Here is a 21,518-nt window from a genome sequence, read left to right as displayed (position 1 = left end):
GTCGCCAGCATCGACCATCCTGAAGCTTGCTTGTTTCGCAAACGTGTGAAACCCTACCCAATTATCTCAATTCCTGCGGATTGGAATACTCGAAGTGCCGTCGCTGAAATTACTGAAGCTGATCCTGAAAACGAGTTCATCACACCGAAGAAATTCGCAAGAGTTAATAATCCTGAATCAGCCCCGCATCTAGAAACGAACAACCAATTCAAAGTTCTTATTGATGAAAGCATGGATACCACAGTCAGCAGTAACGTAGAAAACGTGACTCTTGCGCCCAGTCTCAGTACTGTTCTCCATGTGATGATTAACACGAAGGATGAACATCAACAGATACTTTCTCTCATAGTAGAAAACACCGAAGCTAAGTTTATTGGATAAGTTCACTCTGACTGTTTACGTGTAGTTCCGGAGACGCTTAATGACTACAATTTAATTTGAACTTCTTAAACCAGCGTTCTATGGGATATTTCCTTGTCAGGCATTAAAGTGATCGACCTCTTAAAATTGTGATAAAAGGGTTACCTGACTACTTATGTGGATAAAATTCATCATGCTCTTTCCGTACTCCACTTTAAAATGCATAGAACTGTACACCTTCGGAATTTCAAGACCAAAGTTCCGCTACCGATTTACCAAGTGCAACTCCTGCCAACGCCTAACGCGGATGATATTTACAACATTGATCGACTTCTGGACATGCAATCTCTATCTGGAGAAACAGCACAGACGATTTGCAATTTTCTTGTAAATGCATTGCAACTGCATGGTCTGACTAAAAAAGTTATTGGCTTCTGCGCAGACAACGCTAACACGAATTTCGGGGAATTAAAAAAGAAGAGGTAGAAACAACGTTTTATCTATATTAATAAGGGGGACCGGAAAGTAATGTCGCTTTCTTACATTAAATTCAAACGAATAAATATGTAACAAGTTTTTATTTTTAATCAATAATATAATCACCTTCGTTATCAGCAACCTTTTGCCATCTAGTATGCCGACTTCAATCCCAGAACGATAAAAATCAATTGGTTTTTGAATAAATTATCTCGAGATGGCATTTTGGACATCATCCAAGTTTTCAAATTTTTTGTCACTAAGAAAATGTTGTAGGGATCGGAATAAATTGAAATACGAGGGTGCGATATCGGGCGAATATGGTGGATGAGGCAATACCTCCCACCCTATGTCATTATATTTTTCCAGTGTTCGTCTTGCACAGTGCGGTCTTGCATTGTCGTGTTGCAGAATATGTCGTGCCTTTTCAGTTGACAATCGCCAGTTATTTTTCGATTAAAGATTAGTTCACTAGATCCGATTGTTCATAATAAAAGTCTACATTAACAGTTTTTCCAGGTTTCAGCAATTCAGAATGAACAATTCCGCGAATAATCCATCAAACACCCAGAAGCGCCTTTTCGGGATGTAAACCTTTGTAACCCCTATTAAAACTGCCTTTTGAGTTTTGGATTATCATATAGGCCTTATTTTGTTTTTGTCTCCACTAATCGAACGATCAAAACACGGTTCTGTATGGTGCCGTTGAAGCAATACGTTGCATGTGATGGATAGGTTGGCTTTGTTCTTTTCGGACAGATTATGGGGGACTCAAACACCTGCTTTGCTTATTTTTCCGTTCTGCTTTAAATATTCTTTGGATGGTCGACCAAGGTTGGTTAAGAGTGTTTGACATGGATTTGCTTCCACTTCTGACCTTAGCATGTTGTTGTTGACATGCGCAGAAACGACATCCTATTACAAGATGCCCTATTACAAGATGCCCTCGGGAGGAACCTGCTAGGTATTGGTTGTGCTGCTCATATCGTCCAAAACGCAATTCAAGCAGCAGGAGATTGCTTGCAAACTGTTGTGGGAGCAGTTATTATGAAAATTTATTATTATTTTTATATCTACACTGTTCGTGTTGAGTCATTCAAAGAATTCTGCGACTTTGCCTGTGTGGCGTATCAGCGCATTTTAGGATATGGGAAAACTAGGTGGTTTTAACTGATACCTGCAGTAGAGAGAGTTTTAAAATTGTTTCCTGCACTGAAATCCTATTTCTTGTCGGAAGGGAAGTGACCCACCCTAATCCGCAACATTTTTTAGAATCCCTGTGCTGAATTGTGGCTTTATTTCATGCATAATACCCGCTGCGGTGTTTCAAGCGGCAATTTTTCACATAGACGCATAGACTGTAACAGCATTGGAAGTATCTTCTGAACTGGATGATTTAATACATAAATGCACTCAGAGAAGCGCAAAAAAAAAACATTTTGCCAAATGAAGTACGTATCCTGTTTACCCAATTAGAAGAGGAAGGATTGGCGAGAAAAAATGACATAAGAACCATTGTAAATTTTTACTGCAACTGTGCTGGATATCTGAAAGAGGGGGTTGAGCAATTCGAAGATCTAAATGCATTTAGTTGGGTTGCGTTAAAGGAGCCACCGTCGTGGGAAAAAAGTACAAGAGAGCGTGCAATTTTTTGGGTGGAAGATTCCGAAGGTTGACATCGATGATAACGAGTTATTTGACGAAGTAAGCTGCATTAGGCGATTTACTTCACCACAAAAGATTGCAAATTGGAATCGTCAGAAAATTACTCTCGACTGTCGATGGGATTAAATTTTTCGTCATTTCAAGGATAAAAACATGCCATGTGCGTAAATCCAGAAAATTATGGAGTTTTTGTTGTGTCTTCAAAGGACAAGCGCCGCCTGTGAAAGAGTTTTCTCGTCTATGGATATCATATGGACAACTGAAAAGACACAGTTAAAACTGGAAACACTACAAGCAATGTTAATGGGAAAGTGAAATTTTGAGTTTGACAGTTCCTGTGATGAAGTCTATGAAATACGTCAACGAAGCACCTACACAGGATGATCCTTCTAGGTCAGCGGCTGATCAGGAAGGCCCATCGTCCGCGTCGAATTATTTTTGCGGCATCATGTGCTCGATGGACACATTCAAGTAGTAAGATAGGTAGGAAGTTCAACTTTTATTTTCTTTTATTTTACGACTGCTTTTTTTTTTTATTCTTTGTTCGCTCTTACGCTTACTGAAAGCGCGTTTGAGTTGTCTCAGTCCATATCCCAAAGTCCGTGATTGTTGATTTAATAATTGATTCAGTCTGATATATGGATAAATTCTATTTTTTCTTTCAATAATAGAGTCTGTTTAACGCACACGCTAATTCGCAAATGATGGGTAATTCTTTACAGGACAATGTGACTTCACTAAAAATTTTGGACTCCGTATTTTCACCTTCAGAAGGAGTTTCCGGATCTCAGCGTCCCGCTTCGCCCTCCGAAAAATCTGGTCACCTTACTTTATAGTAAAACTACTTGCCTCTCAAAATTTACATAAATTCTGGAATGAATAAACCTCGTGGTGAAAAAAGGTGGAAAGAACTGAATTAACATATCGTTAGTAAAGTTTAAATACTGCAAACATTTACACGACTGTGTTTTATGTACAGGCACTAAATATAGTATTCTATGGAAATGTAATGTTTTTAATTGCGAATTAAATATGAGATGACATTTATTTTTACTGTCTTGTTATAAACAAAAGTAAATAAGCAGAGGACTTGCTCGAAATAATTACTCTCAGAACATGAGATACCCCGCCCGTATTTAGGAAATTGCCACGCCTCTAAGTAATAAGCTTATTGAGCAGAGCAAAAGAGTTGAAAATAAAATCACTGCTAGGTCAATGCTTCAGAGATTTAACGTAAATGTGAATTTATTCTTCTTCCTGTAAATGAAAAATAAGCAACACAGTTGTTTGCAAAGCAAACATTTTGTGTTCGCATATCACAACAAGATAAATTCTAGGACAAGGGGGAGAGAGACTGAGGGGAAAAAAGGCATCTGTCTATCAACAAACACTTAAGTGACTTTCACTGCTGTCGCAAAAGAACAGTAAAAAAAAAAAAAAAAAAAAAAAACCACTCATTCATCTTTATCGTCTGCCACGTTCTAGAAATTTGATCAGCGCCCCCTGTTGCTCATCATTTGAAGGAAAATGTGATAGAATGTGATTACTGAAATCTGATTCCTATCTTAAAATTTTCTATCGTATTTACAACTACAAAATTTTAGTCTTTTGTGAATGGCAATCCATTTAAAAATATGTAAGAAAATACTTCGGAAGTTAGGTTCAGTTTTGAGATTCTGTACTATGTTAAAAAAATTCTTGGCTAAAACTGAACTCTTTTTTACTTCCTTGTTCAAAGTAAAAAGGCAGTATTGTAATCGCGAAAAGTTTCAGGCAGCATATTTCAACGAAAATATCCATTTTGACCGCTATCGAATGCAATTTAACAATGTTTTTCCGTGATATCTGTACGTAAGGACAGAATAAAAGACTCGTTTCCTCCAAAAAATTATAAAACTGCTTTAAAATTAATTCTGAAGAGAATTTTTCGTGGCGTCTGTACGAGCGTGCGTACGTACGTATCTCGCATAACTCAAAAACGAGTAGCCTCAGAACGTTGAAATTTTGTGTATAGGACTGCTATAACATGTAGATGTGCACCTCGTATTTTGGTTGCAATCGGCCGCACCAAACGTATATAAATATATTTATATATATATATACCCACTCTGTTACCCGGCTCAGTGATCTCAGTTTCTTTACTCTTATATGTTTGTAAATTGCACATTTTTTGCTTTAAAAATTATTGAATTATGTTGTTTTTATCTTCCGGTTAAGGTTTTTATACCTTTAGTAAATCTGTATGCAATACTTTTAGAATTGTGAACAATTTTAAAGTTCTCTAAGTGCCGCTAAGCCTTTTTTTGATGGCGGCCATTGATTGTTTACATTTGAAACAGCAGACTAGTGGATTTGTTGCCAATCTAGAGAAACTTAGCCTCGCAACAACGAAGATAACGCCTTCATTTATTATTGCCAATTAAATCATGCTTAATCTTTTCTGGAATTTTTTCGAAGAAATAAGTGTTTAAGATTTACTTCATAATTTTTAATATAGATATTTTGAGTTTTTATGTATTTTTGCCATCTCGCGAAGTGAGAACTGAATTAATTGAATGAGAAATACAATCGTCTGTGAAAAACTGTTTCTTTTTTGTTTTGTTTTCTTAATTTCTTTTATACAACATTCTAGCCTTATTATAGTATTTGAATAGAACATGTGGCAACGATTAGATAATTCTATTCTTTAAATGATATAAATTTTGTGCATTCTGAGTTATAATATGAACGAAATATAATACTGTTAAGTGAATCTAGCGCCAGAGTTTCGGTACTGTAAACAAATACTAGAGTGAATTTTAAAGAATGCATTTATTCTATTGTGGTTTATGCACTGTCGGCGAAGTAGATTTAATTCAATTCAATATGTTTAAATGAAATGCAAGAAAAAATGCGTATAATTTAATATTCCGTACAAGGAAGTCATGTGGTGTACACATCAGATTTTTTTTTTCACTGTAGCATATTGAATTGAAACTGTAAAATGCAATCGTTACCTAGAGGAAATTTAAATTCAAAACTTATTCCATAAAGAACATTAATGGTTACAAAAGCAAAAATTTAAATGAATTTTTTTAATGATTGTTGGAGAATAAACGTTCGATTATTTTGATTTATAATTGCATTATTTATCTGAAAAATTATAGAATGCGTTTTAGATATTTTTCCTTGTATTAAAATGCAAATATAGTGTATGTTGAAAATAGTAGCTATTTTAATATTTGATGCTTAAATCTAAAATTAAAATAATGAATTTACTATAAAATATTCTTATATTATTTACAGGCAATTGAGAAAACATATTTTATCGAAAACTTGAAATACTGAGAGGAAAAAGAAAACCGAATTATTTTTTAATATTTGGCGGCAAAGGCGATTTTTAAAATGTTTATGTTAGTGAGAAAATTTACCATACCAAGTGCAATCATTTTCTTATTGAAATTTGATTTCCTTTTTTCTGTGTCAACATGCATATTTTTGTGTGACACACTTTTTTAATCACCGGCGAAGATTTCAGTCGCCAGACTAAAAAAAGTAAAGATTTAGCCAGATAGTGGTTAAGTCCAAGGCAAAGATAGAAATCATTTGAGTTTTTATTGTAAAGTAGAGATAGTTTGAAGCTACTGTTGGCTTCAGTAGTTTAGCAGTACAACCAAATGAAAAACTAATATTATTATTTGTGGAAATTCTAATTTTAATTTTGGTATTTTAACTAAATATCTATAATTTTATAGGAATTCTAAATCTCTTATAAACAAACTATCCGATTTCTCAAATTATGAAGGATGTTTTTTAAATAAAATTGCGGAAGTGAACTTTAAAATTCAGCTTGCGATATTGAGAGGGAATTTCTAAATTTAGCTTCCCAAAAGAGTATCAAAATTATTTCAGAAGGAAATCGTACGTTAACACCGTGAAAAAATATTCTAGGACAAGGCATAAAGTAACTTAATATCTGTGTATGCACAGACAAAAATGTAAACACTTCCTCTTTTAACTTTGTTCCTATTACCAGCTTGCTACATACATAGGTTTATATATTATTTCGGACCCATTTCTTCAACGATTAGGAATCACATGTACATTTTCTCTAATGGGATTTCATCACTTCTTAGCTGTTGTTATTAATAAGATGTTAATTATTATAATTTAGCGATTTCGAAGGTATTTTCTTGCTCCGTCATTTGTGTAAAAGAATTTGATGAAATTTTTATTGGGGGCTAGTGTTAATAATTGTTTGGGAATAGGAGAGAAGATAAAATCTGGATAAGAAGATAATTTGGTTTTAAGGTAGAAGTAAATTTGGAGTGTTCCTGATGAAAGATGTTATTTTGTCCTTATCAAGAGGAGGGTTTTCAATTATCCATTTTGTTATAATATGTTGAATTATTGATATTATTATGTTGAATATAGGTGGATTTGATGCAGTTTAGTTTTTTGGTATTTTGGGCAGCCATCGGTTCCCAAATACCTGCATTACAAATACAGAGAACCTGCATTGTTTAAGAAAACCTGATGTTGAGATAGTCCCAAATATTTCTGACTATTTCAATAGTTCATATTATAATTTTAAAATAAAATTCATTCCATTCAGTCGTACATTACACATAATGTTTTTTATTATTCTATTCATGAAATGGATTTTTAACGAAACGCTAGCAACTGAAAGATATTTCTAACATGAAAAGAAATAAAAGCTTTATGCAAAGAATTCATGTCTTTAAATCGTTCGATATAGCGTTCTGACTGATTCTCTGATGTTGTTGGCGGTTTTGGCGCGTATGCGAAGATGAATTTCAAGACCTCTCTTAAAGCCTGTAAAGATTGTCGATTCCTTACTTGTCGATTCCTTACTACATTTTCTTTCAACTCAAATTTTTTCCATGGTCGTTGAAGTTTTGCTACTCTCAGTTCAGATACTTTGGTCTGGTATTCCAGCTGAAGCTATACTCATGGTCTCAGTATTACCTCCTTCGATGACTGCTTGCAGGTTTTTTAAAATCAATACTCTAAAATCGGAAGTACTCCTAATGTTTTTGAAGATGTTTCACAGTAAGTGAGCATCTATATTATTGAGTGGTTGTTGCTTTATATTATCATATTTCAGATTAGCTAATAAAAGTTCATCTTTGGTAGTTCGCGCTAAAAAAACATAATAATATACCTAAAGTACTATTATGAGATTTTGATTTTTTAAATCATCATATTAAAGTATATATTTTGTCTCTCTCTTGGAGTTTCATTTGCTGTATTCTGAATCAGAACAAAGCACTGTTGTTTTAAATCAATACCATTTCATTTTTCTTTTTCGTATTGCTGTGCTAACTAGTTTGGCAGTTAATTTTAAAATTAAGAAAGCATTCGGCTAGGGATACTGAAGTTTGCATAGTTTTTAATTCTATGCGAAACAGAGTTTTGGGCATAATGTTTATTTTTTATTTATAGCCATGGACATGATGTAATATTTAAAAAAATTTCGACTTTCGGGTTTTTTGAAATAAGCTACCAGTCATAGTGAAAAGTTCTTTTTAATTATTTTTTTCAAAAATTACTTGAAGTGTTTTCTGTCAAAATATGAAAGGATTTGCTTCTTTTTTTTCAGTTAACATTTCAATCAAGTTTTTGATATAGGAGGAAAATTCTTTATTACTATAAAAATACATTTTACAAAATTTAAGCTGTCTGTTGGATAAAGAATTGCTGTAAATATTTTAGCGCTTTATAACGTTGCTCAGTGAACAATGGCTTGAGGAACTCAAAACGGCGACAGTATAGGATAAAACAAAATGCGCATTTGCGATTAAAAAATTATTTCGTTTCTACAATATCGCATATTACTGTACGAAGAGATTTTTCTCAAGTTATATGGAAAGGCATTTCTATGTGTCCTTACAATTATGTTGGATGCAAATACTGTTGGATAACTTCGAGCATTAGATTTTAATGGGACATTAAATGAGTCAAATACAATAAAATCTTTTCACGGTGATCACCTATCAAAGTGACTAGTATTTTTCAAAATATAAACCTAGGTCTTAAACGTCACTTCTTTAAGATGCCATCAAAAAATGCAAAAACCTACAAAGAATATTAAAATCATCTGAAACCATGAGTGGTTGCCTTAGAATGCATTTATTTTAAAAGAGCGCTTTTTTCTGCTGCTATTCTGTTAAAGGATGCGAGAAAAACCATCTGCCGTAACGCAAAGTTCTTCATTTAACACTGAATGTAAGAGGTAGGAAGTATTAAACTCTGCAAAATTTACGGCTGCTCACCAACCCTGGCTGACTCAGCCTAATGGAAACAACTTTAAAAAATGTACGCCGAGAAGTAACATTTGGAAGATATTTTTGGCCACATGTAATTTATTTGAAATTATTAATTTATTTGTAACTTTTAAGTAATTATCATTTATTGATGCATTTACTTTTCATTAGTCGATTATTGCGTTCTCTCCTTTTTTTAAGAGCAACTCTGTGCATGTGCGTTGCAATCATTCGCAACCGAACGTCGGTTGCAAACGGAATGCCAGATGCGATAAATGGCTTGTAGTCACAATGCTAAAAAGCTTAAGAAACACTGGTGAAAAAGAACATTTCTTAGATGTTCAAATGTATCGATGAGAACTTCTAGAAGAGAGCAAGATGTACCATGCTTCGAAGATTCTTTCGGATAAAGAACGTACGAAATGAATGCAAATGATATGAAACGTAAATGAAATTCTGATATTAACGAAAAGGGTTCGCGTCGAAGTTTATTAAATATACGCTAAATCATTTCAACTTTCATATCATGAATTTCAGGCTAATATATATATATATATATATATTTACTGCAAATCACATTTTTGTATATTTCTTCGATCGGCGTTATGAATTTGTGCTTTTGAATATCTTCTTTAGACACATTATATGACATGGAGAGCACAGAGCAACTGGGATCTTTTTACCATCTTTGGTGTGTTTCAGAATTCGACCACACAGAAGCATTGCAGCAAAATAGAAATATTTCATTTTCCCACACAACATTTTAGATTTTTTTTTTTTTTTTTTTTTTTTTTTTTACGAGCAGAATATAATGTTCCGACGGTCGGACCACCCCGAATGCAGTTCACCTCCATTCCTAGAAGAATAGACTGAAGATTCGAGTGAGGCGGCTTATGCTCCTGAAAGTTGTTTTAACGGCTGATATCGAGAATACAGCATTATGTGTCTTTGAAAGGGATCTTAAGATCAAGTTCATATCGGCGCGTGCTTGATGCCGCCAAAGGAAAAGGGGCCCATGTTGAGGAAGTCCATTAATGTCTACTTTTAGCTGCTGCCCTTTTGCTTCCAATTTTACAGCTTTTGGGTACAGTTACAAAAACGGTAATATAATACCTTTTCATCGATAAAAAAAAGAGGAGTTTCAAGTGGTCCGAGGAAAGAAATTTGCTGCCTTTTGATAATATTTTCTGACAGTTTCTTGTAACAAAATTTATTCATCCTGCTTTAGTACAGACAATGCTGCTCAGCCCTAAAACTTTTATTTCTAAGCACGCGTTCACTGGCTTGAGAAACATTCATATTGAGACAGAAATTTTCGTGGAGTATCCTGGAATATATAGAGAAATTCCAATCACATTTTAATGGTCCAGGTGGTTAGGTATTTTCTGTATCCTTACCGCGTGCCTTTTGCGGTCTAATTAGAAGTATGTGCAGCTAACAATAGGGAAGTCTCGAGTTTTAAACCCGACGAAGATACTGCTTATTTCTCATGTTTCCTGCTCTGATAATTTACCTAATGACTAGCAGTGGCAACTGAATTAAAATGCAGCGGACGATACTTCGTCACTACAAGGTGTTTCCGCCTATTCAGTCGCCCCATAAGTGGAGTATAATGAGACACTTTCTCCTTTCTTGCCTCTCCGGTTCGTGGTATATTTGGAAGCATGTCTATCTAGCACTCGGAAGATACGGAATTCGAACCTCGGTGAGGAGACTGCTCATGTTGCCTTTTTCATGCTTCGGCAAACTTGATAATTCTACGTAGTTATTTGCGAATTCTATTACATTTAAATGCCGCCCAGACGGTATAGTGGTTAGGAGAGCCTACTGCGGTACCTAAGCGGCCGGGTTCAAATTCTGGAAAAAGGCATGGATAATTGTACAGTGTCTTTGCGGCATGGGACACTCTAAATATATGGCGAGCCTAAAGTACTTTCGTGTGGTTTGGTGGTAAGGGAGAAGGGTAGGATACTCCTGTACTACGCCCAGAGTGCTGTCCTTCAAAACAAAACAAAAAAAAAAAAAAAAAAAAGTCGACCCAGTTTTTCCACAAGAGATGGCGTTTGGCGTCCATAAGTAGATAGGTTTATGTTTATTGCAAAGAGACGGACAAACCGGTATCGTGGGGTAGAACAGAAGTCTTTTGATTCTATATCGAGAATATAGATATCGCGTTTTTGTGTTATAATATGAAAGTGATCTTCGCCAACTGTCATGCACAGTTAATTTGGATAATAAACAAGGAAGGGTTAAATAATCCCCTACATATTTATTTATTGCTTGTTTATTTTTGGTGTGGTAGAAAATTTTGACATTTTATGTGTATGCGATCTTTTTCTAAGTGAAGTACTTTTAGTTCACTAATGCAATGTTAAGATTTGAATCATATGTAATTTCGTGATTGTAAATGGGTAGAGTCATCAGTTTTTTTCTTTTTTAAGCCCCAATGGTGTTAGCCAAGAAGGGATATTAGCCTCAAAACGGTCTGAATCACTTTTCAAATTGTGGCCATCAAATATTATCCCCTTTATTATATTTAGAGAAATTAAAAAGTAAAAAATCTGCATGAACCTATGTATGTTTCTGTCATTGTGAAAAAAAAAACGGTTCCTCGAGACATCGAATTTTGAATAACGCAGCCCTCCACCCAAACATAGCACTCGGAAGCCTGAATTTTGAATTTGTTTTACTATTTATTTCATATTTTGTAAAAACTTAACGAATTTTTTATTAAAAAGACTCAGCGATTTCAAAGCGAGCAGTGGCTACGCTGTAGGGAATAAAACATTTTTTTTATCTCGAGCGCGCTAGACTGTTTATCGGAAATTCTAAAGATATGCTATTTTTAAATATTTTCAGCTCATTGGCATTAGCCCAAATTCTTTTGAGACGTGTATGTGTCTGCAAAGGAAAACAAACGCCCGTTTGGGCGTAATATAAAATCTGAAAACTTTCAGGGTTTTAGCCCATAAGAGGTTAGCCCAGGAGGGCTATTAATTTCGTTTCGGCATTTTGCGTTGATTCACTATAAATGGCGAATAACTTTTCAAATTGTTGTTGCTAAATGTTAGAGCCCTGTATTATATTTAAAGAAATTAAATAATGAAGAATCTGCATAAATGTATGTATGTTTCTCGCATTGGGATAAAACAACTGTACCTAGGGCCATAAAATTTTGAATAACGTGTGTCTGTATCCGAATATGAGCATCTGAAAGCCCAAATTTTGAATTTTAAATTTGTTTTATTATCTATTTCATATTTTGTAAAGCACTTATGAGTTTTTGATTAACAAACTCAACGATTTCAAAAACAAGCAGTAGCAGCATTGTACGGGAAAAAGAACATTTTTATCTCCAGCGCGCGAGACTGTGTATCGGAAATTCTAAAGATATGCTCTTTTAAATATTTTGTGATATTTCTGTTGAATTGACTTTTATAGTTGAAGTGCGAAAAACATGATATTAAATAAATAAAGGTAACACACACAAAACATTAAAAAAACGTAGTATAAAATCTGAAAGCTTTCAGCTTTTTTAAAGTTCCTTTTTATTTCTTTTTATTTTTTTAAAGCAAAAAATATGAAAAATTAGCATTGTTACCCCGGGATTAGAACCAGGACCTCTCGAATACGCACCGAGTTTGCTACCGTTACACTACAAAAGCATGTCGGAAGGAGGGACAAAAATACCTTATATGCCATCCTTTTAAAGGGCGATGGGGATTAAGGAACCCGGTCACCAGATCCTGGTAGTGACGAATTATTTTTCACCACTTTTTAGTTCAGACCCCATTGTAGCGTTATTATGTTATTTTGAAGCAAAAGACATGAAAAATGTACAGTGCCCTCGAAGGCACTCGAACCCTAGACCTCTTGAATGAGCGTCGAGTATGCTTCCAGTACCGTGAAGCCATGGGAAAATGAGGGAGAAAAGACCTTATAAATAAGTTAAATAATTCTTATTGCTTACAATACAGCAGTTGGTATAAAACAAGGAAAATATTTTTAATTATTAAATTTTTGTAGCTAGAAAATTCGATCCATGCTTATAAAAACATTCCCTTTTCATCATAACACACTGATGTATTTTCTGAACTTTGCCAAGGCTGTTGCAGTGAAGATATGTATGAAAATATGGCCTTTAACACTTAGTTCTGAAGGAAGAAATCCGACGGTATTCGATCAAGAAACTTGGTGGGAGGGGCATGCTACGAGGTATAGACCGAACTTGATTGCAGTTTGGATATGTGTCGTGTGACCAACACGGCACAACTAGAATATTCCTAGCGTTTAAGATAAACTTGATTATAAGTGAATCAAAACGGTGAAAGAAAATGAATGTTGAATCAGTCAGACCTATTATCAATTATCTCAGTATTTGAAATTAACGTTTTTCATTGTTTCATTCTTTAGAGGTAAATAAATATTTTATGACGAAAACAATCGATCTCAATGTGAATTAAATGAGCTTACATAATTGCAAAATGTAGCACCATTATGTCAAAGCCATATTTACTGGACAAATAATGAAAAATAGAAGGATAACTAGACTACAATTATAGTCCTAGTCAACTTGCGAAACATAAAAAAATTAGTGTTTTGTGTATCAAATATGGTCGATCCAACATATAGGTAGCAATAAATGTGACACGTCAACTTTGCGATAACCACCACAAAAACCAACATTTCGATAACCAAAGCCTGTGGCTTTGAATGTTGGTGGTGGTTATCGACCACATATATTCGATGGAGGTCATATCGAAAGAACGGGAGGACCAAGCCAACATTGCTACCTGGTGGATAATGAAGAACTATTGAGCGTTGAGTGCCATGTGCGGTCGCACATTATCCGGTTGAAATTTAGCTGCAGGCAAGCCTAGTATATAAGGGAAAACTTTAAGTTCTAAAACTTTCGAAATGCACCGGTGGCTGTTGAGTTTGTAGGCAGTGCAAAGGGTAGTAAAATCCAGTGGCACTTAAAACTGTAAATCCACGTGATGCACTGATGTGGCGATTCAACTGCAAGGATAATTTAAATGCAAATGTCATACAACAATCAAGGTGTTATGAGTAGATCCTAGGATTCGTTTGAAAAGACAGTGTCGTGCCATTACTTCATCTTTGTCAGGTATTCAGCACGCTATTGCAGTCGCGTATGCTTGCAGCTTAATGACAGTGGTAATCGCAGCAGTACGGACGCCTTTGGAAATATTTCCCTCATCTGCAGACAACACCAAGTGGTACATGTTGATACAATTGTTGTATAACAAATTGTAGCTTTTGCGCTTGGCCTTACGCTTTGAGATCTGTCAGTGCCGGGAACATAGAATGCTTGTCCTCTCAATCTGTGGTGTTCTTGGGCTCATGCAGTCATTCCTGTTGTGTTTTCGCCTTTCCTGCACCTATTCAATATTCTAATTACTGTGATTTTATTTTGTTCGAAACGAACACTGATTTCTCTGAAGGATATCTCGCAATCTCTATAATCCATTATTCTTTTTCTGTCAAGCTCGAAAACTTGTCGAATAGCTGCTGTTGTTTTCGATGGGACATAAGAAAGCTTTGCATTTTGGACGGCCATCATTGCACGTAAATGCATTATAAAGTTCAGTTTAATACACATGTTTGCTTAATAATAATAATCCCATTTTTCTAGGTTTAACCGTTAATAATCGTTTGATTATGATGTACCTTTACACTTAGAACTACGAGTCGAAAATTGGGAAGAGAAGTAAATTATAATTCACGAACAGTTTGATTATGCAATCTAACTACTCAAAGAAATCTTTAGCAATATAACTAATCTTTAGCAATCTAACTACTCAAAGAAAAATATTTTTTCCAAGCATTCACTCAGAATAAAGCGAGCAAGTATATTCATGTCCATAAATTAAGGATAATTCGGAGTCACACGGAAATTGAACTCTAAAATAAATATATCACCTGTAAAATCTCTACACACATCTTTAAGAATCATATGCAAATTTCAGGAAGTAACCAGATGACACCGATGGTACGTCAAAATGACGAGAGTGTAAGAGAATGATATATAAGTAATATAAGCAAAGAAGTAAAATTGTTTGCAGGCGCTTCATAAGCATTTCAGTGCAATAACCGAATAGTTATGACACAAAGGACGCATTTGGATGATTTTTTACGTGGTAGAATTATCGGCCGTCTGGAATGCCGTCAATTCCAAGTTCATCTGATACTTCCCAACTGGAAGTATCAGACGAACTTGGAATTGCCCAGAGTGTCATCTCCAGGCTTTAGCAACGATTCCAAGATGATGGTAATGTGAGTAGACGTTACAGCAAAGATCGGCCCAGAGTTACAACGCCGAATGAGGACCGGTATTTGGCAGTTACTGCCAAAAGAAACAGGCGGAGCACAGCCTCAGACCTGTCTCGTCAGCTCTCTTCAGCCACTGGTACGACAATTTCAAGGCAGACCGTGTACAGACGCTTAGGGCAGATTGGTCTATATGCTCGTAGACCTGTCAGATGCGTTCCACTTACTGCAACTCACTGTCGCCTGCGGTTAGCCTGGACTAGAGAGCATGCATTGTGGACACCGCAACAGTGGGTTTGTGTGATGTTTTCCTACGAGTCCAGGTTTATCTTGCAGTCTGATTCTCGCCGGACTTCCATATGGAGAGCTCCAGGTACCCGTTACCACCAAAAAAACATCATTGAACGACACCGTTACGGTGGTGCAGGAGTGCTCGTTTGGGGTGGAATTATTCTTGGTTCCAGAACTAACCTGCATGTTCAAATTGGAACCATGACAAGCCAAATCTATCGGGACGTCATTCTGGAACAACATGTACGTTTGTTTCGGGGTGCCATGGGCGCACAATTTGTGTTTATGGATGACAACGCCCGTCCTCACCGTGCAAACATAGTAAGCGAATGCCTTCAGTCGAAGAATATCACCCGTATGGACTGGCCAGCATTCTCACCGGACTTGAATCCAGTAGAGCACGTGTGGGACATGCTTGGCCGACGAGTTGCAGCCCGTCAGCCTCCTCCTACATGTCTACCGGAACTTCGGAGAGCATTGCTTTTTGAGTGGTGTAATATCCCCCAAGATCAGATCGATAATTTGAAACTCAGCAAGCCTAGTCGTTGTACGGACTGTATTGCATCGTCTGGGAGACAAACAATGTATTAACAATCATACCAACCATGTAATATTGTTTTTTTGTAAATAGGTTTTTTTTTTGTAATTTGCTCCAGGGAGAAAAATCGCTAATTTTTTTAATAATATCAAACATATAGCATCTATTTTTGCTCTTTACCTTTTGTTTAATAAATAAGCTTTACAAATAAGTCAAATTTGTTTTGCTTCTAACTTTTCCTTTGCCTGATTTTGCATTATCCTTAATTTATGGACATGAGTGTACATGAGGGACGAATATGCAGAAAAAATAATGTTGGCTTTTGAAGTTCACTGCTGTTTATATGTTAGATTTCTTGTAATTTTTGGATGTCTGCTGTAGGAAAATAAAATATCGTAGCTTTTTTTTCTTTCAGGAGGCATGTATGCACTCAAAATCAAGTGGTTATGTTGCCAGTTAAAGATGTGCAGTCGTACTGCAAACCAGCTTATCAGTCATTCCTAAGAAGATGTGACAAAGATACTACTCGCTTTTGCACTGGTTACAGGTTTGTAAGATAGTTACATCTTTTCGTTTTCTACTTGCATGCGAAATGCCTACCGGTCAGTAATAATCTATAAAGTATTATACTTAATATAGTTATACTTAAGAATCAGTTATCATTTATTTTATAAATGAGTATCACTTATAAAATGAATAATAATTGTAGAGTCATTAGGTTATTTTGAAACAGGAGATACGAAAAATGTGCAATGCCTGCGATAAGACTCAAGCTTGGACCTCTCGAATACGCGCACCACGAAGAAATGCGGAAAGGAGGGAGAAAATAACTTATATAATAATACAACGAACAACGAACAAAGTTAAAATAATATTTTGCAGTGTTATTTGTGAATTTTATTAAATTCAAATGCAAATAAATTTTAACTTCCTCAAAAAGAGAAAGAAAATATTTTTATTTATTGGACATATTTAATCAATAGAATAAAATCTTGGTGAGTTCTTAAACTCAATGAGTCCCAGCTTGAAATCCGTAAGATGGAAAAAAAAGTAGTTTTTATGGCTCCTTTGCATCGTGAAAAAATTCTTACCTTTTAGAAACAGTATGGCTGGATGGACACTTATGATGTCACTCAAGCAGCTGTGAAATTTGATTAATTGTATTGACTGGCTTATGCACTTTTGTAATATGTATGCATTAATAATAGATCAAAAGACAGACAAAATGAAATTTTTTTTTTTTTTTTTTTTTTTTTTTTTTTTTTTTTTGAGAATTTTGCATTGTAGTCAGTTGAAGAAAAGTTTAAATATATCAGAAAGTATTTATAACTAAATCACTCCCTGTAAAGAAAAATTTTTCACCACCTGTTTTCGGAACAGCAAGTGAAATCTGCAAGCAACAAATCTTTAACTCAAGTGATATTTTTTTAATTATTCCTTGTTTTTTTTTCCTCGTCTTATTGAAAATATTTTAAAAGGAATAGAAAATGTCTGCATTTGAAGTGAGCAGTGTAGAATCATGTTTATGTGCGCAAATAGGAATTTAAATTAAATTACACATTATGTAAATTTTAAATTAAAGATTGTATTTTAATAACATAAATATAGTGTGATTTGTTTAAATTTTGGGCTCACTAGACTTCTTTGAAAATTATTTTCTTAGTCCAGAATGTTTGAAAAGTCATTAAGGCCAAGCCATGTGAATGGAAATGCTAAATGGGAATTTGACGTCTCAGCTTGCTGTATTGCTCCGTCTCTTTTAAAATTACTTGCCAAAAGTGAAGAGTAGAAATAAATATTTGAAGAATACGAATTTCTTGAATCTTTTCTTTTAAATATTTATGCAGGAAAGCAGTTTTTAAATCTTAATTGCCCTTAATTTTTTGTTTAATTTTTCTTCCTCCAATACCTGAACATTATTATTATTTTTTTATTATTTTGACCAATGGCGGGTTATAGCCGTTTATGCTTGCTATTTAATAAAATATTACTGTATCTATGAATAATTTTACTACAATGCAAGCAAATAATTACGCTAAATTCTGTAGATTCAAAACCAGTATATTTATTTATTCATTTTGTTATCGAATATATTATAAATCATAATACTACAAAAGAATTATAAGTCCTGTAGCAAAAAGTATTAATTCTAAAATTTCTCTTTCTCAAAATTTACCATCAAGGTTTCATCCAAAAATTTCTTTTGTAAGGGAAGAAAAAAAGGCATTATTGAAACAGCATACACTTAGTACACACTATTTAAATGCGATACGGTTAGCAAAATTTTTTAATTCTAATTCTGAAAAAAATGCCTTTAATGATGAACAGCGAACGTCTGAGTGGGAAAATAAGCACGCATGCTAATTCATATTATACTAAACATTACAAAGAACATGAGATTATTATAGAATTCAATAATATGAATAAAATTCTGCTACCAGAAGTAGCATGATGGAAAGTTTATCAAATGCGTAATTAGTAGAACATCTAAGCATATAGAGCTCTTGATTGCAACGAGAGAGCGGCTGTGCGTCTGTACAGGGGTCGCTGCCCGATGAGACGTATTTCAAACTATCCAGAAGTTGGACAGCTACATCAAAGATTATATGATAGAGGTTCCTTCGAGAGACGTACTTGAAATCAGAGACGGGCGACACGGACCTTTGGAATCAAAAAATGGTGCTTCGTCCTGCAGAAGACATTCCACGTGCCAGTGCAACAGCAGTTGCTCCCCGCTTCGGTCTTTCCCAAAAAACGGTTTGGAGGATCTAACTTCATAAACTAACATCGTTTGTATTATATTATAAGCAGCGTGTACAACTATCGCAGCGTGATGATTACCTATAGAGAGTTGCTTTTACACAATGGTATTTGCAGAAGTGTGTAGCTGACCTTTCCGTCTTTTTCAAAATCGAGATACACTTCATTGGGAAAGGTTGCTAGAAAGCACGTGTCTCGCATGTATGGGCGGTAGAAAACCGCTAAGCTCTGCGAATATGGTGCAAGCGTAACATCGATTTGTTGTCAGCGTTTAGTGTTTGGTCCGGAATCGAGGTGGACCGATCAATAGGTATGTTATCTCTTGCCTGTTCGTTTTGGCGGAATAATGTTGTAAATTTTTTTTGGAGGAAGTCTTGCCCGAATCATTGAATGACCAACAAATTCATAGTCACTGTGCCATGATAAGTGGCTTCATTTCATTTCACCCTCACGTTTGGTGCATTTAAATGCGACATTTGGATAAAAGTGAAACAGACGTAGCGGTCTCGCACATTGACCTGCAATGTCGCCGGACCTATTCTCCTCGAGCGCTTTTTCTGAGGTTACATAAAAAGTCTGGTGTATGATACATCCGCAGACAATCAGCAGAATCTTATAAGGCAGGTTTGCGTACTGCCGTGGCCTTCCGAAAGACGCCTTGGATTTTTCAAAATAAAGGTGGTTTCATGCGACGTCGCTATCAGGCTTGCGTTGCAGCTGATGCCCAACACTTCAAATGATTTAAGAAACCAAACCCAAACTGTATTCTGATCGTGTTGCAGTTAATAAATCATACGCCCAAGCTCTCTCCACTGGACTTAACTTAGAAGTTCTAAAAGAAACTAAACAAGTCTTTGAAAATTTGACTACATTAGTCACACTTTTAAAAGACTCTAGACTCACATTATTATCCCAGAAACTCAGGCAAATTTCGAATCCAACTCAAGACACTCCATCTCAGAGAGCAGTAACTGGAGAAACGGACTCATTTAAAATCAGCCATTCGATTAGTAGTTTGGAATGCGTTTAGCATCCTTATAAAGTACGTGAATTTCAAAATTTTTTAACTGAATTTGATATAGACATTGCTTTAATTTCTGAAACGTTTACTACGCTAAGTTGCAATATTAAAATTGTAAATTATAGATTGTGTAGATGTAATGGGCTAACCTATAAAGTGAGAGGAGTTGCTCTCTACGTCCGAAACTCTTTTCAATCGTGTTTCATCGAAGAAAAACGACGATTTCGTTTTGTTCACAGTTTCTGTTGTTTTACCTTTCTTTGGAACTATTTACTTTAGCGCTTTTTACAGGATGCTTCAACAAATCGTTACAAAAGTTCAGGAGAGATAGTGTATTCCTAGACGAAGATAAACCTCAGAGCAATGCATGGTCGAAAATGCTTGCCTGGCATGGTAGTAACAAGACAAAACACAAGAAAGGAAGGACAGGAACAGGGGGAGAATATATGTTTATTATGCTTGGTGCAACAGAAACCGAGAAATAAGAACAAAAAAAGAGGATCGTCATCAAAGATGTTCTAAATTCCTTTTGACACTTATCCTCTACATGGGATCGGCAGGGGTGATTTGGTGCTTTGGCCAAGCAAGATCGACAGACCTCATTTGCACTGTCTACTTCCTCTGGGGTTATGGCAAGACATTGGTGTACGAAATCCCATTTAGAGGTACTGAGGAACTTGTTGAAAGTATCGGGGCAGCTGCTGGAAGTTTGGGACATGCCCTCTATTTTCCAAAACATCAGATCATCCATGTGCCGGACATGTGAGGCAGGCAGCAAGATCCGGGTTCATAATTTCGAAGACATTCTTTGATGACTATCGTTGTCTGTTTTTGTTCTTATTTCTTGATTTCTGCTATACTAAGCATAATAAACATGGTTCCTCACCCTGTTCGTGTTCTTTCTTGTGCTTTGTCTCGTCACTACCGCACCAGGAAAGCCTTTTCGACTATGAATTACTAAGTAATTTTCCATCGTGTAGTGTAATCTATCACTCCTCAAAGTTTATAACCGATTTGATGAAACATCCTATATAACCTACCGCAAAATTTACTTACTGAAAACATTCTCTCCGAGTTTTTTCCAGAAGACAAACAAGATTTTTTATCGTGATCTTAACGCACTCTGATTGTGGCTATCAACGAATAATGAAAAGATCCTTCATGATTATATTGTTAATCATACTGTTGCTAGTTATGCGCCAGCCGAACGTGCTTTTCACTAAACAATCCCGAACGTGCTGATATTCTAGAATTACTTCTAACTGCTACCACAATCAACATGGGACTGGAGGTAAGCTCGAACTTACTTCTGATCATATCCCTATTTTCATTACACTAGGTACTACTGTGTTTAAAGAAAATACTACTACTAAAATTACAGACTGGAGACTTTTATAATTAATTGTACAAGTATCTTCCAAATATGAATGGTTTAAAAATTCGTAAAGAGATTGACTTTGCAATTCAAAATCTTACTAACAGCATCCATTCTGACTTAGAAGAAGCTTCACGCACCATGCCGCAAGGCTAGTTTGCTGACAGATTAGAGATCTTATTAGACACATCAGACACATCAGAGATCTTATTAGGCAAAGTAACAGACTTAGAAAATTATGGGATCCGAATCTTAAAAAAGAACTCAACAGGCAAATTAAAAATATTAATGAATATAAAAAGGAAAAATGCGAAGTCAAAATTCTGAGTCTTGTTACCAACGATAGTTCCTTCTGTTCGTTTATAAATAAATTTAAAGGAAGCTTTACATGTAATAGACCTATTTACATGAATAATAAAGCAGCATTATCGCATGAAGAAAAAGTAGCAGTCTTTGCGGACCACCTTGAAAAAC

At 35.3% G+C, this 21,518-nt stretch overlaps 1 protein-coding gene across 4 annotated transcripts in view; it reads left to right on the top strand.

Annotated features, from left to right (window-relative positions):
* LOC118183958 (epidermal growth factor-like protein 8) overlaps nucleotides 1-21,518 on the top strand; it is a 133,610-nt gene that overhangs the window by 65,952 nt on the left and 46,140 nt on the right. For all 4 annotated transcript variants that reach the window (XM_035353575.2, XM_035353574.2, XM_085827362.1 and 1 more), the window contains one exon: nucleotides 16,304-16,435. In XM_035353575.2, the coding sequence (XP_035209466.1) occupies nucleotides 16,304-16,435 (132 nt within the window). The remainder of the gene's footprint in view (nucleotides 1-16,303; nucleotides 16,436-21,518) is intronic.

The sequence above is a fragment of the Stegodyphus dumicola genome, chromosome 1 (genome assembly GCF_044657685.1).
Source record: "Stegodyphus dumicola isolate Sdum_Otavi_A_Nest chromosome 1, ASM4465768v1".
NCBI classification, from domain to species: Eukaryota; Metazoa; Arthropoda; class Arachnida; order Araneae; family Eresidae; genus Stegodyphus; species Stegodyphus dumicola.
Note: the sequence above shows the minus strand (reverse complement) of the source record. Positions and strands in the feature narration are given on the sequence as shown.